The sequence below is a fragment of the Sapajus apella genome, unplaced genomic scaffold (assembly GCF_009761245.1).
Source record: "Sapajus apella isolate SASKATOON/1434 unplaced genomic scaffold, GSC_monkey_1.0 scaffold62, whole genome shotgun sequence".
NCBI classification, from domain to species: domain Eukaryota; kingdom Metazoa; phylum Chordata; class Mammalia; order Primates; family Cebidae; genus Sapajus; species Sapajus apella.
The window spans coordinates 17,380,084-17,396,116 of record NW_022437002.1 but is presented as its reverse complement, the minus strand read 5'-3'; the positions used below and the strand labels follow the sequence as shown (position 1 = coordinate 17,396,116).

The following is a 16,033-nucleotide window of genomic DNA, read 5'->3' as shown; positions in this document are numbered from 1 at the left end:
CTCTGAGTTGTCTTTGACTCTTTTTCCTTATTTCTCATATCTACCACTTGGTTGCTAAAAGCCTTTATATTCTGACTATAGCCAACATTTTCTTGCCCATAAATAGCACTGTAAGTTAGATGTTTGGTCACCTCTCATCTAGCTGTTGCAGTACCCTCCAAACTTGCCTCTAGTTCATTCTCTATCCCACTACCAGAATGATCTTTCTAAATGGAGTTTGGATCATGTATTAGTTTTAGAGCTGCCATAGCAAAGCATTACAATGTGGCTGACATAGCAGAACTTTATTATCTCACAGTTCTGAAGGCTGGAAGTCCAAAATCAAAGTGTTGGTAGGGACCTATTCTCTTTGAAGTCTCTAGGGGAAGACCCTTCCCTGCCTTTTCCTAGTTTTTGGTAGGTTTTTGGTGTTCTTTGGCTTGTAGATGTCTCACTCCAATTTCTGCCTCTATCTTAACATGACATTTTCCCTGTGTGCCTGTATCTCTTGCCCCTCTTTTTATAAGAATTCTAGTCATTGGATTAAGGGCCTGCCCTACTCCAATATGACCTCATCTTAACTTGATTACATTGGCAAAGACCCTACTTCCAAATAAGATCACATTTAGAGTTACCAGGGCTTAGGACTTGCATGCATCTTTTGGGGGGATATAATTCAACTTGCGTCTAATTCAACCCCCATTAGGTCATATTATACCTTTACCTATAAACCTTCTGTGGCCCCTGTGGTCTGCTGAATTAACTGTAAGTGCTTCATCTTGATATTCCAGAACTGCTACACTAATAATAAATATAATAATAATAGAAATAGTCATTACTGACATATTGAGCACTTTCCTTGACATTATTCTTAGCATTTTACATGTATCAAGTTACTGAATCTTGACAACAACGCTGTGGGTTAGGTACTATTATTATCCCCCATTTTATAGATGTGTGTTAAACAAACTGAGTAACCAACTCAGGGCTCTACAGTTATTATAGTCTGAGATGATATTCAATCCTAGCTAGTCTAACTGCAGTCTCCCCTATATTATACTGCCCATCTTAACTTTTTAGCTTCATCCTTTCTTCCCTACTTATACAGAAAAAAAAAAAAATACTAATCTCTCTGCTTTGTAATCTTTGTGTTCCTTTTGCATAGACTGTCTTTCTTATTCCCAACCCTGCCTATGGGTTACCATGAAATGGAACTGAATCCTCAACAATGAGTGAATATTAGCCAGGCCTAGTTGGGAGAAGGGGAAGGATATTCCAGGTAAAGGGACCAGCAATGTGTACAAATGTGCAGGTAAGCAGGAGTCAGACTTTTATAAGCAGGAGTGAAAGGCTTTGTGCGCCTTTGAGGATTGTGGGTTTTATCCTACAAGTAATAAGAGTGTCACTGAATAATTTTTTTTTTTTTTTTTTTTTTGAGACGGAGTTTCGCTCTTGTTACCCAGGCTGGAGTGCAACGGCGCGATCTCGGCTCACCGCAACCTCCGCCTCCTGGGTTCAGGCAATTCTCCTGCCTCAGCCTCCTGAGCAGCTGGGATTACAGGCACGCACCACCATGCCCAGCTAATTTTTTGTATTTTTAGTAGAGACGGGGTTTCACCATGTTGACCAGGATGGTCTCGATCTCTTGACCTCGTGATCCACCCGCCTCGGCCTCCCAAAGTGCTGGGATTACAGGCTTGAGCCACCGCGCCCGGCCTGTCACTGAATAATTTTAACAGGAGAGTGGCTTCAGGTTGGCATTTCAGAAAGATTATCTTGGCTATATTGTGGAAAATGGACCGGAATGAGGGCTAAATCTTTTCAGTATTCGAAAGGGGCCAAGAAAACAGGTTAGAAAGTTACTGGAATAACCTAGGGGAAGGATGAGAATGATAAAATATTGATAGTGGGTTCTACCTGTTCTAAAAACTGAAAATGAAATTTTAAAATGATATTGTTAATTGCGAGAATGAGTTGTGTACTATGAACTTAGCACCATGCTGGACCGACTTTATATTTACACCTTATCTCTTTAATTACTCCTTGCCTTTGAACAAACATCAAATCTTGTTGATTCGACCTCTGATGTCTCTCAGACATTAACCTCCTTTCCATTCTTGCTGCCATTGTCTTATTCAGGCCTTGGTTATACTAACTCTTCTCCCAGCCTCAGTTCCTGACCTTTCTATACAATTTTTGTGCTACTGTTAGAATGATATTTCTATGTAGCATATCTGATCATGTTATTATTCTGTGTGAAAAAAAAAATGTTAGTTGATTGTATGGCATCTCTACTAGACCATCTAGGCTAGACTAGTCTCTGTGGGCAGAGACTGGCCCCTCTTATCTTTGTATATCACATTGTAGGTTTTCAGTGTTGGGGTAGGTGAGTAGAAGGGTGAATGAATCTTCCTTAGTACAGTGTTGCTAATTAGATGGTAGCAAATGATCTCTGCTAGTTGGATGGCGGCATAGTTATCTTCCTTGAGTAAGTGCCCTAAATCCTGGCCAGTTGGGCAGGTTTTTCAAAAAGGAATAATACATCTTACAGTTGATATTTTCTCCAGACCTTCTCTGAATGCCTTTGAGCCACTTTTCAGAGATAAACTTATTTGGTTGCTGGTATCAGTACATTGATAATTCAACATTTTTTTAAAGCTACCTACCATTTTGTCTCATTGTTCTGACTAGTTATGATCAGTTGAGACTACTGTAGCTGACAAGGACCATCAAGAATTGGGAACTGGAGTCCTGGGTGCATTTACCTCAGAGAGAGGTGCATATTCCCTAGAGCCACTCTAGAATATTCTCTGTATGGACATGTTTATGTGCTTGTCTGTGCCTAAATTGGTACCTACCAGACCCTGGAGGGGATATGTGGGGAAGAACCTATACTCTTCAGCCTAGGCAATTGTGTTGGTACATTTGTGCTGCTATAAAAAAAATATATACTGGGTAGCTTATAAACAACAGAAATTTATTTCTCACACTTCTGGAGGCTGGGCAATCTAAGATCTAGGCACAGGCAGATTCAAACACTGGTGAGGGACTACTTCATGGTTTATAGATACCTGTCTTTTTGCTGTGTCGCTACATAGTGGAAGGGACCAAAGTACTATGGGGACGCTTGTACACATACTCTGTTGTGGTAAATACATACAACATATAATTTATCATCTTTTTTTTTTGAGATGGGGTCTTGCTATGTTGCCTAGGCTGGTCTTGAGCTCCTGGCCTCAAGCGATCCTCCCACATCAGCTTCCCAAAGTGCTAGGATTACAGGCGAGAGCCACTGTGCCAGGCTAAGAGACAAGTTCTTACTCTCATATGGCAGTGGCAGTAGGGGGAGTAGTATTCCATAAATGTTTGTAGAAATAACCTGAATTGATATTCGTGAGTATAGAATTGAGTGTCCACTTCTCTGTCCATTTGGTGACTTTAAAAAAGAGGCCAGGTGCCTTGGCTCACACCTGTAATCCCAGTGCTTTGGGAGGCTGAGGCGTGTGGATCACAAGGTCAGGGGTTCAAGACCAGCCTGACCAACATGGTGAAACCTCACTCTATTAATAATACAAAAAATTAGTCAGGCATGGTGGCAGGTACCTGAAATCCCAGCTACTCAAGAGGCTGAGGCAGGAGAATTGCTTGAACCTCGGAGGCAGAGCTTGCAGTGAGCTGAGAAGGCGCCATGGCACTCTAGCCTGGCCAACAGAGTAAGACTCCATCTCAAAAACAAACAAACAAAAAAAGATGTTGGCATATAATTTCTTTCTTTTTTTTTTTTAAAGATGGGGTTTCACCATGATGGCCAGGCTGGTCTTGAACTCCTGACCTCAGGTGATCCACCTACCTTGGCCTCCCAAAGTGCTAGGATTACAGGCGTGAGCCACTGCGCCCGACCTATTTCTTACATTTTAATAACAAAGGTTTATTTATATAATATAGTTGAATTACCAATACACTTTTAGTTATTGAGTACCTTCTAGGAAAAGGCTGTGTATATTTAATGAAACCAAGTATCAAACACAAATGAAGTGGAAGAAACTCTATTACAATATTTTATTAGACCTTGAGAAAGAGAGGTAGGTTTTGCTATAGGTAGAGTTGGTATGGAAAAAGGCAACAGGCTGGGTGCAGTGGCTCACGCCTGTAATCCCAACACTTTGGGAGGCCGAGGTGGGTGGATCACTTGAGGTCAGGAGTTCAAGACCAGCCTGGCCAACATGGTGAAACCCCATCTCTTAAAAAAAAAAAAAAAAGAAAGAAAGAAAGAAAAAGGTACCAACACCCACTGAGAGGTATTGAAGTACCTATAACACATTTTATTGGCTGTATTATAGTTTTCTAACTTGAAATTTTAAAATAACAAAAATGTTAAAACTTCTGTATTACTTAAATGTATTACTAATGCCTTAGGTTGTTTTATAAAGCTGACCAAGGGAGTGATCTAGCTGAAAATGAAAGCAAAGCAGCTGTTATCCCCATCCTGGAAAGCTGAACATGCTACTGCAGTTGCTCTTGTCTCTGCTTCCTGCAGAGGGATTTGTTCAGAGCCCACACCAGCTGAGTCTGCACTGGGAGTTGCTTATGAAGAAGTGAACATTCCAGCTAATGGGCACAGAGACTGTGTAGCAACCTAGAAATCTTCCAGCCGGGTGGGGTGGCTCATGCCTATAATCCCAGCACTTTGGGAGGCCGAGGTAGGTGGATCACCTGAAGCCAGGAGTTCCAGACCAGCCTGGCCAACACGGTGAAACCCTGTCTCTACTAAAAAATACAAAAATTAGCTGGCTGTGGTGACACATGGCTGTAATCCCAGCTACTCCAGAAGCTGAGGCTGGAGAATCACTTGAACCTGAGAGGCAGAGGTTGCAGTGAACCGAGATCACACCAGCTGCACTCCAGCCTGGGCGACAGAGCAAGACTCCGTCTCATTAAAAAAAAAAAAAAAAAAAAAAAAAAAAAAAAAGGCCGGGTGCAGTGTCTCATGCCTATAATCCCAACAATTTGGGAGGCCAAGGCGGCAGATCATGAGGTCAAGAGATTGAGACCATCCTGGCCAACATGGTGAAACCCCATCTCTACTCAAAATACAAAAATTAGCTGGGAGTGGTGGCACGCACCTGTAGTTCCAGCTACTCAGGAGGCTGAGGCAGGGGAATTACTTAAACCTAGGAAGCCGAGGTTGTAGTGAGCTGAGATTGCACCATGGCACTCCAGCCTAGCAACAGAGTGAGACTCCATCTCAAAAAAAAAAAAACAAAAACAAAAAACAAAAAACTCTTCCTTGTTGACAGATCTCAAATTTTGTTTTCTCATACATGCAAAGGTCTTGAAACGTTGAGAAGTGGTTTCTGAGGGCCTAGAGGCTTATCAGCCCAATTAATGTATTCACCAAAGGCAGGCAAGATAAATGGGTTGTAAAAAACAAATTCCATTTGTTTTCCCTCTCTGGTCCTTGGTTTGTGCTCTTTCCGTTTTGCCTGGAAAAGCCAGAATCTATCAGCCAAGTGTGATTCTTCATCTTTTGTCACTTTTTCCTGTGCTCTGTACCCTCTGGCTTTGCGTATGGATTTCTCTGGCCTTTGCATATGGATTTCTCTGGCCTTCAGAGACATTGCTGAACAGAGTAAACAAGTGTTTCCCAGAGCCAAGAGTCCTGGCCTCACCTGGCCTCTAGAGAGTGCACATATAGTCTTTTCATTATAGTATCTTCTGCCTGGCACTCAGTTGGGAAACCTGAGTGGCTCCTGAAGACAGGCCCTTTATATCACACTGTCATCATGCTAAAGAAGTGAACCACTGCCTACCTTTTGACTTTCAGAGCAAAAGCAATCCGCCTACCTGATTAAATGTCAGCTTCATTGCCCACTTGTAACTTGAAGTTCACAAGCTCAGTTTCTTTTCAGCAAGTGGGCACCTCAAATGTGAACCTTGGGCAGATTCAACTAGAATGAAGAGAGCAAGACACTGCGTTTATGTAGTCATTTTGCCTTATTTTAAGATTTTTCGAAGATGGATTATCAAGCAGGATGAAGCAGATCAACAGGTTTCCCTTTTGAGAAGTTAGAAGATTTATTTTTAGTCATTCTTTCTGCCTTGCCAAAACTGATCCTAGGCTTCCAAGGATCTGAAGTGCTGCATGGTGCTGCCCCCAACTGGTTCTTTTTGGTGCTTGTATTATTACCACATCAGAAAATACATCACATTTAAATTTTTTTTGAAGCACTTCCACATATTTTATTTTATTATTTTTTTGAGACAGAGTCTCACTCTGTTGCCCAGGCTGGAGTGCATTGATGTGATCTCTGCTCACTGCAACCTCTGCCTCCCAGGTTCAAGCGATTCTCGTGCCATAGCCTCCTGAGTAGCTGGGATCACAGGTATCTGCCAACATACCCAGCTTATTTTTGTATTTTTAGTAGTGATGGGGTTTTGCCATATTGACCAGGCTGGTCTCAAACTCCTGGCCTCAGGCAACCCACCTGCCTTGGCCTCCCAAAGTGGTAGGATTACAGGTGTGAGCCATCGAAACTGGCCAACTTTCACATTTTTTGTTCAAGACAGGGTCTCACTCTGTCTCAGGTGATTGTAGGTAGATCGCCTGACGTCAGCAGTTCAAGACTACCCTGGCCAACATGGTGAAAGCCCGTCTCTGCTAAAAATACAAAAACTTAGCTGAGCATAGTGGCACATACATGTAATCCTAGCTACTCCAGAGGCTGAGACAGGAGAATCTCTTGAACCCTGGAGATAGAGGTTGCAGTGAACCAAGATTGTACCACTGCACTCTAGCCTGGGTGCCAGAGTAACACTCTGTCTCAAAAAAAAAAAAAAAAAAAAGAATTTTAGGCTTAGAGGAATTTTTCTCTTTTTCTCTCCCTTGGGAGGAGGAAGGAGATAATGCATCATATAAGGTTTGAGTAAATTCATTTTTGAGCTCCTGTGCTGCATGAAGCTCTCTGACTCAGATGCAATGGTCTGTAACTCTCCAATGCAACATAGTGGTAAACAGTATGAACTCTGGAGCCAGACTGCAGATTCTGCCAGTCTCTGCCAATTAACAAGTGGATAACCTTAAGCAAGTTGCTTAATCTCTAAATGCCTTCTCTAAAATAAGAGTAATCGTTTATTGTCTTTTTATAGTCCATAGCACAGTGATTGGATTTTCTTGTGCACATGTGAAGTATACTGCCCTCAAACCTTGTTAATGTCTGCATGTTGCCTGTCTGACATGAAAAAACAATAAAAAGGAAAAAGAAAGTAACAGTATATTTACCTTAGAGGGTTATTGTGCAGATTAAATGAGATAATATATGCAAACCTCTCAGAACAGTGCCTGACACAATTTAAGTACTATATAAATATCAGCTGCTATTATTATCTATAAATAAATATACTTATTCACTTTTTTTTTTTTTTTTTTTTTTGAGACGGAGTTTTGCTCTTGTTACCCAGGCTGGAGTGCAATGGCGCGATCTGGGCTCACCGCAACCTCCGCCTCCTGGGTTCAGGCAATTCTCCTGCTTCAGCCTCCTGAGTAGCTGGGATTACAGGCACGCGCCACCATGCCCAGCTAATGTTTTGTATTTTTAGTAGAGACGGGGTTTCACCATGTTGACCAGGATGGTCTCGATCTCTTGACCTCGTGATCCACCCACCTCGGCCTCCCAAAGTGCTGGGATTACAGGCTTGAGCCACCGCACCCGGCCTTTTTTTTTTTTTTTTTTAAGATGGGGTTCCACCAAGATGGCCAGGCTGGTCTTGAACTCCTGACCTCAGGTGATCCACCGCACCCGGCCTCACTTTTTTTTTTTGAGACTGAGTCTCACTCTGTTTCCCAGTCTGGAATCTAGTGGCACAATCATGGCTCACTACAGCCTTGACCTCCTGAGGTTCAAGTGATCATTCCAAAACCTCAACCTCATGAGTAAGTAGCTTGGACTACAGGTTCACACAACCATGCCCAGCTAATTTTTGTTTTTTTGTTTCTTTTGTTGTTGTTGTTGAGATGGAGTTTTGCTCTTGTTGCCCAGGCTGGAGTGCAATGGTGCACTCGGCTTACTGCAAACTTTGCCTCCTGGGTTCAAGCGATTCTCCTGCCTCATCCTCCCGAGTAGCTGGGATTATAGGCATGCGCCACCATGCCCACCTAATTTTGTATTTTTAGTAGAGACGGGCTTTCTCCGTGTTGGTCAGGCTGGTCTTGAACTCCCGAACTCAGGTGATCTGCCCACCTCAGCCTCCCAAAGTGCTGGGATTACAGGCGTGAGCCACTGCACCTGGCCAATTTTTGTATTTTTTGTAGGGATAGGATTTTGCCGCATAGCCCAGGCTGGTCTCCAGTTCCTGGGCTCAAGCAGTCCTCCTACCTCAGCCTCCCAAACAGGGATGAGCCACTGTGCCCACCCTTAGTTCACTCTTTTGTTTTTGTTTTTAATAATAAAGCAAAGCTACCCTTCATGGGTATATAGGAATGATGAAGAACAGCCAGACTATCTTCACAAAGTTTCTCCATAGCCTTATCTGCTACTCCTTCCTCCGTTCACTTTAGTCTTACTCTTGTCTTAACCACTTTACTGAAACTGCTGTGTCTAAGGTTGCCAATTATTTCCTGGTTGCAAATTCAGTGGACACCTTTCAAGCTCATCTTCCTCATTCATAGCTTTTGATACAGTTGGTCATTTCCTTTGTAGAATGTTTTCCTTCTGACATTTAGAGTGTCATTGTACTTCTGAACACTTATTTATTTATTTATTTTTGAGACAGAGTTTCACTCTTGTTGCCTAGGCTGGAGTACAACGGCACGATCTCTGCTCACTGCAACCTCCGCCTCCTGGGTTCAAGTGATTCTCCTGCCTCAGCCTCCCAATTAGTAGCTGGGATTACAGATGCTTGCCATTATGCCTGACTAATTTTTTATATTTTTAGTAGAGTCGAGGTTTCACCATGTTGGCCAGGGTGGTCTTGAACTCCTGACAACAAGTGATCTACCCACCTTGGCCTCCCAAAGTGCTAGGATTACAGGCGTGAGCCACCACTCCCAGTTGGCCTTCTGAACATTTAGAGTGTTCTCCTATTGACATTCTTGCCTGTTCCTTGGGATTCTGTTAATTTCCCATCTTACATGTTAAACCCTGGGCATGCATGACTTTGGAATGCATGACTGCTTCAGCTCAATGTTTTTGCCTCCTAAATATTAGTCTCTCATTTAGACTTTGTGTGTGTGTGTGTGTGTCTGTGTGTGTGTGATGGAGTTTCTTGTTGCCGAGGCTGGAGTGCAATGGCATGAATCTCAGCTCAGTGCAACCTCCACCTCCTGGGTTCAAGCAATTCTCCTGCCTCAGCCTCCTGAGTAGCTGGGCACCACTGTGCCCAGCTAATTTTGTATTTTTAGTAGAGACAGGGTTTTGGCATGTTGGTCAGTTTGGTCTTGAACTCCCGACCTTAGGTAATCCTCCCACCTCAGCCTCCTAAAGTGCTGGAATTACAGATGTGACCCACCATGCCCAGCCAGACTTTGTTCTTAAACTTCAAACTGACTCTATTTAGATCATTGCCACCTTGGTTGTCCAATAAGCACCTGCATCTTTAATAATTTAACTTCTCCTGGCTGAACTTTTTTTTTTTTTTTTAATTTATTTAAAGACAGGGTCTCACTCTGTCTGTCACCAGGCTGGAGTGCATTGGCATGATCTTAGCTCACTGCAGCCTTAACCTCCCAGGCTCAAGCGATCTTCCCATGTAGCTAGGACTACAGGTGTGTACCATCACACATTTAGCTAATTCTGTTTATTTTTTGTAGACACTAAGTCTCTCACTACGCTGTTCAAGCTGGTCTGAACTCCTGAGCTGAAGCAATCCTCCTACCTCTCAAAGTTCTAGGATTATAGGCATGAGTCACCACACCTGGCCTGAACTCACTATCTTTTAACATTGCCTCTTCTTCTAAAAACCTGCTCCTCTCCTTTCTCTCTGAGTATTTAATAATAATATCCAGGGACCAATAGTCTATTGCCCTCATTCTCTAATCCAGGCAACTATCAAGTTTTTTTTTTAAACTCTGCCATCTAAATACATTTTAAATCTTGCCTTGTTCCAATGCCTCCACTATTGCCATGATTCAGATACCCTTCTCTCACCAAGATTATTGTAGTAATCTCCTATTTCTCTTTCTCTGTATTTTTCAGTCTAATCCATCTATCACACCATTGCTAAAATAATATTTTCTTTAAAAAGCAAATGTAGCCATGTGGGTCTCCTGCTTAAAATGCTTCTTTTGTTTCCTATAGACAGGATAAAGTTCACATATCTTAGCAAAACATATCAGCCTTACTTCCTGACTTGCTGTAAAATGCACTCTGGCCATATTGAAGTAAATTAAGTTCCTGAATGCATCATGCACTTAACCTGTAACTTTGCATATGCTGCTCCCTCTATGTCCCTCTTTCCTGCTACTCTAGGTCATCCTATCCGATTGATTTCCTCTCTGCATCTTCCTCTGACATGCCTTGACAGTTAGTAGCTTTATCCTTGGTGCTGCATGGTGTTGTCCTACCTGCACATAGCTGTATTTTAACATTTATTATATGATATTGTTTGTCTATATCCCTTAATAGTTGTGATCTCCTTAAAGGAAAGTATCATTGTGTGTAGCACCTACCACAGTGCCTGGAGGTAGAATAAGCCCTCAGTAATTTAAATATATATATATAGTTTCTCTCTTCTAGGTGTTTAATCTCTAATGGTTTCGCCACTAGACTAAACATTTCTGATAAATGGTAGCTGGGTTTTCCTTCTGTTTTGCAGTATATCAACTCCGGGAACCTGGAACAGTTGCTAGACAGTAACCTGCATTTGCCTTGGACTGTGAGGGTAAAACTGGCCTATGACATAGCAGTGGGCCTCAGCTACCTTCACTTCAAAGGCATTTTTCATCGGGACCTCACATCTAAGGTATGAAGGCTTTACTTTCACAACTCATTGAGAGATGCCATCCTTCTTTTTTGCCAAGAAAGTGGTGTTAGATTTAACATTTAATCACAGAGGACATAACTCATTACACTTTATAATTTGTTCTTGGAAAGCCTACATCTTTTCTTTCCTTTTTTGAGACAGAGTCTCACTCTGTTGCCCAGGCTGGAGTGTTTCTGCCTCCTGAGTTCAAGGATTCTTGTGCCTCAGCCTCCTGAGTAGCTGGGACTACAAGTGCGCATTACCACGCTTGGCTAATTTTTAGTAGAGGCAGAATTTTGCCATGTTGGCCAGGCTGGTCTTGAACTTCCGACTGCAAATAATCCACCTGCCTCCACCTCCCAAAGTGCTGGGATTACAGGCGTGAGTCACTGTGCCCCACCATAAGCCCATATTTTCTTTTCTTTTCTTTTTTTTTTTTTTTTGAGACGGAGTTTCACTCTTGTTACCCAGGCTGGAGTGCAATGGCGCGATCTTGGCTCACCGCAACCTCCGCCTCCTGGGTTCAGGCAATTCTCCTGCCTCAACCTCCTGAGTAGCTGGGATTACAGGCACGTGCCACCATGCCCAGCTAATTTTTTGTATTTTTAGTAGAGACGAGGTTTCACCATGTTGACCAGGATGGTCTCGATCTCTTGACCTCATGATCCACTGGCCTCGGCCTCCCAAAGTGCTGGGATTACAGGCTTGAGCCACCGCGCCCGGCAAGCCCATATTTTCTTACAGCAGTTTCCTTTTAGTGCTGAGTGAGCCAACACATACAGTTTTTTTTGTTGTTGTTGTTGTTGTTGTTGTTTGAGACAGGGTCTTGCTCTGTCACTCAGGCTGGAGTGCAGTAGCATAATCTCGGCTCACTACAACCTTCACTCCGTGGACTCAAGCAGTTATCCTACCTCAGCCTCCTGAATAGCTGGGACAACAGGGGCGCACCACCACGCCTGGCTGTATTTTTGTTTTATTTTTTGAGATGGAGTTTCGCTCTTGTTGCCCAGGCTGGAGTGCAGTGAGTGATCTTGGCTCACCTCAACCTCTGCCTCCCAGGTTCAAGTGACTCTCTTGCCTCAGCCTCCTGAGTAGCTGGGATTATAGGCACCCACACCCACCTTCAGCTAATTTTTTATATTTTTAGTAGAGATGGGGTTTCACCATGTTGGCCAGGGTGGTCTTGAACTCCTGACCTCAGGTGATCCACCCACCTCAGCCTCCCAAAGTGCTGGGATTACAGGTGTGAGCCACAGTACCCAGCTTTTTAAAAAAATATTTTTAATAGAGATGGGGTCTTGCCATGTTGCCCAGACTGGTCTCAAACTCCTGAGCTCAAGCAGTCCACCCACCTCAGCCTCCCAAGGTGCTGAGATTACAGGCGTGAGCCATTGTGCCCAGCCAACACATACATCTTGAGAGCCTTCATGTTTAAATTCAGTCTCCTGAATATATGTTACAGGAGCAAATGACATGAGAAGGGTTAAGAAATTCTTGCCCTATAGGAGTGACAGCAGTCAAGGCAGTATAGGGGCCTATTAATTTTCTTTCTTGTGGCCTCCAGGATGTAGTTCTTAGCTAAGAGCAGGAGTTCAGTGCTTTCTAGTCACTTGAGTGCAGGTTTTTAGGGCCATAATGTACTGACCCATTTTCTGCCTGTGTGATTGAGTTTCTGCTGCTCTGCCAGTTCCTCTTTGGCATCAGCTGATCTCTGTAGCACTCTCTTGCTGTCCAAATTGCTGTGTGACCAGGTTAGAAAAGAGTTGCTTTCAGAGGAAGTTGGCCACCTCACAAAACAGGTACCTCATAGCCAAATGGCCTAAGACACCATCATGACAAGGCTTATATAAATAGTATTGTTTGATTATCGATGGGGGAACTATAAGGCAATCTAACATATCTAATATGACTTCTAACATATCTAATATTTAGCACAAGAACTGAATTAAAGTCTGCTAGGGGGGTGTATAAGAGTTTTGTACCTGCCTAAGAGTAGCTGTCACTTCATTCCCCCCTCAATACATACATGTACACATATCCACACATGCATGCACATACTCCTACTCCTTCTGCCCTAGATGAAGGGGAAGGGAGCCTGTCTTAAGGAAAAGCTTGCAAAGGAAACAAATGTAGCTTCACTCTGAGTCAGTAAAGCCTAAAGCAGTAAGTACCTGGATGCCTCACATGGAGTGGTTCTGGTATTCCAAACACCAGTACTGTCCCTGAGGGACCCTTGCCCTTGGTTTATAAACTACTGTACAGAAAATAGCTTTGTGATTGTAGGGCCACTGGGTGTGGCAGAACCATTTGTAGTCAGCTGCACTATTCCTGAAGGAGCACAAGACTGGCAAGTAGAAACTGGGAACCAGCTGAGGCCTAATTGTAAGAAGCCCTTTATCTACATTACTGTCTGTAAGAACTGCACAGTTAGGCAGTTGGGACCTGGAAGGTGATATCTTATCTCTTCATTAGCCATTTATTCTCCCCCAGAATGTTTTGGAAAATCAAGACTAAGAAAAATGCATTTGTTCCAGGCAAACGGATTGGATTGAATCAACGTAGATACTTCCTTAAGTTGATACTCTCACCTCAGGCATCCAGCCAAAGTCAATCTTTGTTTCCTACTCAGAAAGCACAATTTTTTTCTAAGATAGAGGGAGTTTGTGACAAAATATGTATCAGTTACACAGATATCCACCCCCCCCCCCACACACACACACGAGTGTCTCCTGTATCTGTCTCCGAGGATGAAGGAACATTAGAAAGGAGAAATTTCTGACCTAGAAGGTACATACAGTCTTATTGGCAAATAACTAAAAAGTAGTGCGCAGCATTTTATAATTGTTTAGCTACATAGACTACTAGTTTTCAGATCAGGAAAGATCACTCTAGGCCAGGGTAGATAGGCTTCCTGGAGGAAAGCCCCCATTCCCTAAGAGTTCATCATATTCCCTCTGTGCCCCAAAAACACTTTGTCCCATTGTGCTGGTGTCCAAGTGTGGTTCTGTCTGGCCTTGTGCTGTATTGTAAAAATAACTAACCTTTTTGGACTATAGGATAAGACCACCATCCTTTGGTTTTCCTTATGGGGAATGGGTATTCCTAGTGTCAATTGGCTTGAGACAAGAAACTAGGAACACAGGGGAAATAACTCCCTATATTTCTGGGCTGTGCTTTCTTGGGTCTGCACTTTAAGGAGGTTTTGAGGATACTTCCAGGTGGTGAGAACAAAGGACTTTTATAAACTCTAGAGGAAGGCTGGGAAGTACACTATAGGGGATCTCGAGTTGAAGACAAGTGAGTCTTATGAACCAGACTGTCCAATTTGAGATACTGTTTGTGTTCATTGCCTTTTTATAATCTCTGAGTTTTTTTTGGTAAAGTTTTGTCTCATTGTAACTATATTGTAGGAATGACGGAGAGGAGTATATGCCTACACCTAGGCCAGAGAAGCCCCACCCAGGAAACCTGTGTGGTGGTGGCAGTGGCCTTAAGAATGAAAAGTCCCAAGGGAGAAACAAGGCTAAAAGTGACAGTAGAGGGCTCTGAGGTTTCCAAATTATCCCTTCATAGTCCGTCTTGCGTCTGTGTTTGATTTCTTTAAGGACCATATCAGGTTTACTTATATTTTAGTATTGTACACTTCATATTACTTGATTGTTCTGTCTGTATCTCCCACCAGGATAGAGTTTCTCAAGTGCTCCTCTTGTTTACATTTGTTTGCTTAGCACCTAGCACAGAGCCTATGAGAGTAGGGACTTCCTACTCTCATAAAGTCTTAGGGTGAATTGGGAAAGGGCCGGTTAAATGAGGAAACAGGCCATTCCTTGGTAAAAGTTTGCAGTTTTCTTTCCCAATACATCTTCTTTTTATTGAGAACTTCCATTTTTATCCTGTGTTCCTCCTCTGCCATCTTCCTCCTCTGCCCTATTTCAGAGAAGAGCTTGATAGCAAAGAGGCCAAAATGCCTGCTCCAGAGCTGAGATTCTGGGTCCCAGGCTCAGTTTTGTCCCCCTCTCTGAATGACTTCAGTGCCCTTGGGACCTCCATGCTCCCAGTTTGTAAAATAGATGCTGTCCTTGACTTTGCAGGAGTGATCAGTCCACACTGCTTAGACCAGAGCTGACAGGAGGGATTTAAAGTAGAGGTAACATGTTCCATGTGGGTAAACCAGGACAGAGAAGTAGATGCCTTTTTCCAAATGATCCTGAGCCTGTGGTAGAGGCAAAAAGATCCCTAGTTTCCTATCACCGTGCCTCCTGCAAATTGCCTTTATAGGATTCATGTCAGCAGCTACTGCAATAATGCTCTAAGAGTAAAATGTCTGTCAGATATAGCTGTTCAGTCTCATTTTGTAATTACTTCTAAGAAACAGCCTGAAACAGACTTTTGCAGTGGCAAGGCTAAGAACTTACTTGGAAGTGGGAGGCCGTGTGGCTTTAAAAATATTCAGCTCATAAGCACTATGAAGCAGTACCAATAACCACACATAGGCTTTATCAGTAGCTCTAGGAGTAACCAATACCCAAGCCTTGGCTCTTGGGGGCAGCTGAGAAAGTAATTTGCTTCTGCTTAATATCATTAGTGCCGAACATCAGGAAAGTACTACTGATCTTCTATGGTTACTATTGGGAATGAGTATGAATTATGAATTGCACCTTTAGTTCTCAGTTGTTTTTTGTTGTTATTGTTGACTGCATAGAAGCCACTTAGGTGATTTCATTAGAATGAAAAGCCTATTCAGCTGTGGTCTTAGGCTATGCCACACAACTAGGAATAGAAAATGCCAATTTTCAGAGTGAGGAGAGCATAAATTAGGAAAGTTAAATGCTGGAGGGATGTAGAGAATGACTGTTAGTGTTCCCTGCAGTTAATTTTTATAATGAAAACCATCAGCAGCTTCTGGGAATTATTTATGCCAGGCTATTAGAGGGCACAATATTGGGGAATCCAATCTTTACCTTCCACGGGCTCTACTCTAGTTGTAGAGACATTTAAATCAGCAGGTCATTACATAAGAGCTATGGTAAAGGTATGGGATCACATGGTGAGATTGAGGGCCAGGGATGGGAAACATCACACCAAAATAGATAATCTT

At 42.9% G+C, this 16,033-nt stretch overlaps 1 protein-coding gene and 1 non-coding gene across 3 annotated transcripts in view; both read left to right on the top strand.

Moving 5' to 3' along the window:
- TESK2 (testis associated actin remodelling kinase 2) overlaps positions 1–16,033 on the top strand; it is a 158,284-nt gene that overhangs the window by 134,663 nt on the left and 7,588 nt on the right. Inside the window, exon 5 of one of the 2 annotated variants that reach the window (XM_032247381.1) lies at positions 10,789–10,935. The exons of the other annotated variant lie outside the window; for it this stretch is intronic. Within the exon in view, the coding sequence (XP_032103272.1) occupies positions 10,789–10,935 (147 nt within the window). The remainder of the gene's footprint in view (positions 1–10,788; positions 10,936–16,033) is intronic. 2 annotated transcript variants of the gene reach the window in all.
- Positions 7,114–7,214, top strand: LOC116529654. The gene has a single exon (XR_004259587.1). It is a non-coding gene; the product is annotated as a small nucleolar RNA U13 (small nucleolar RNA).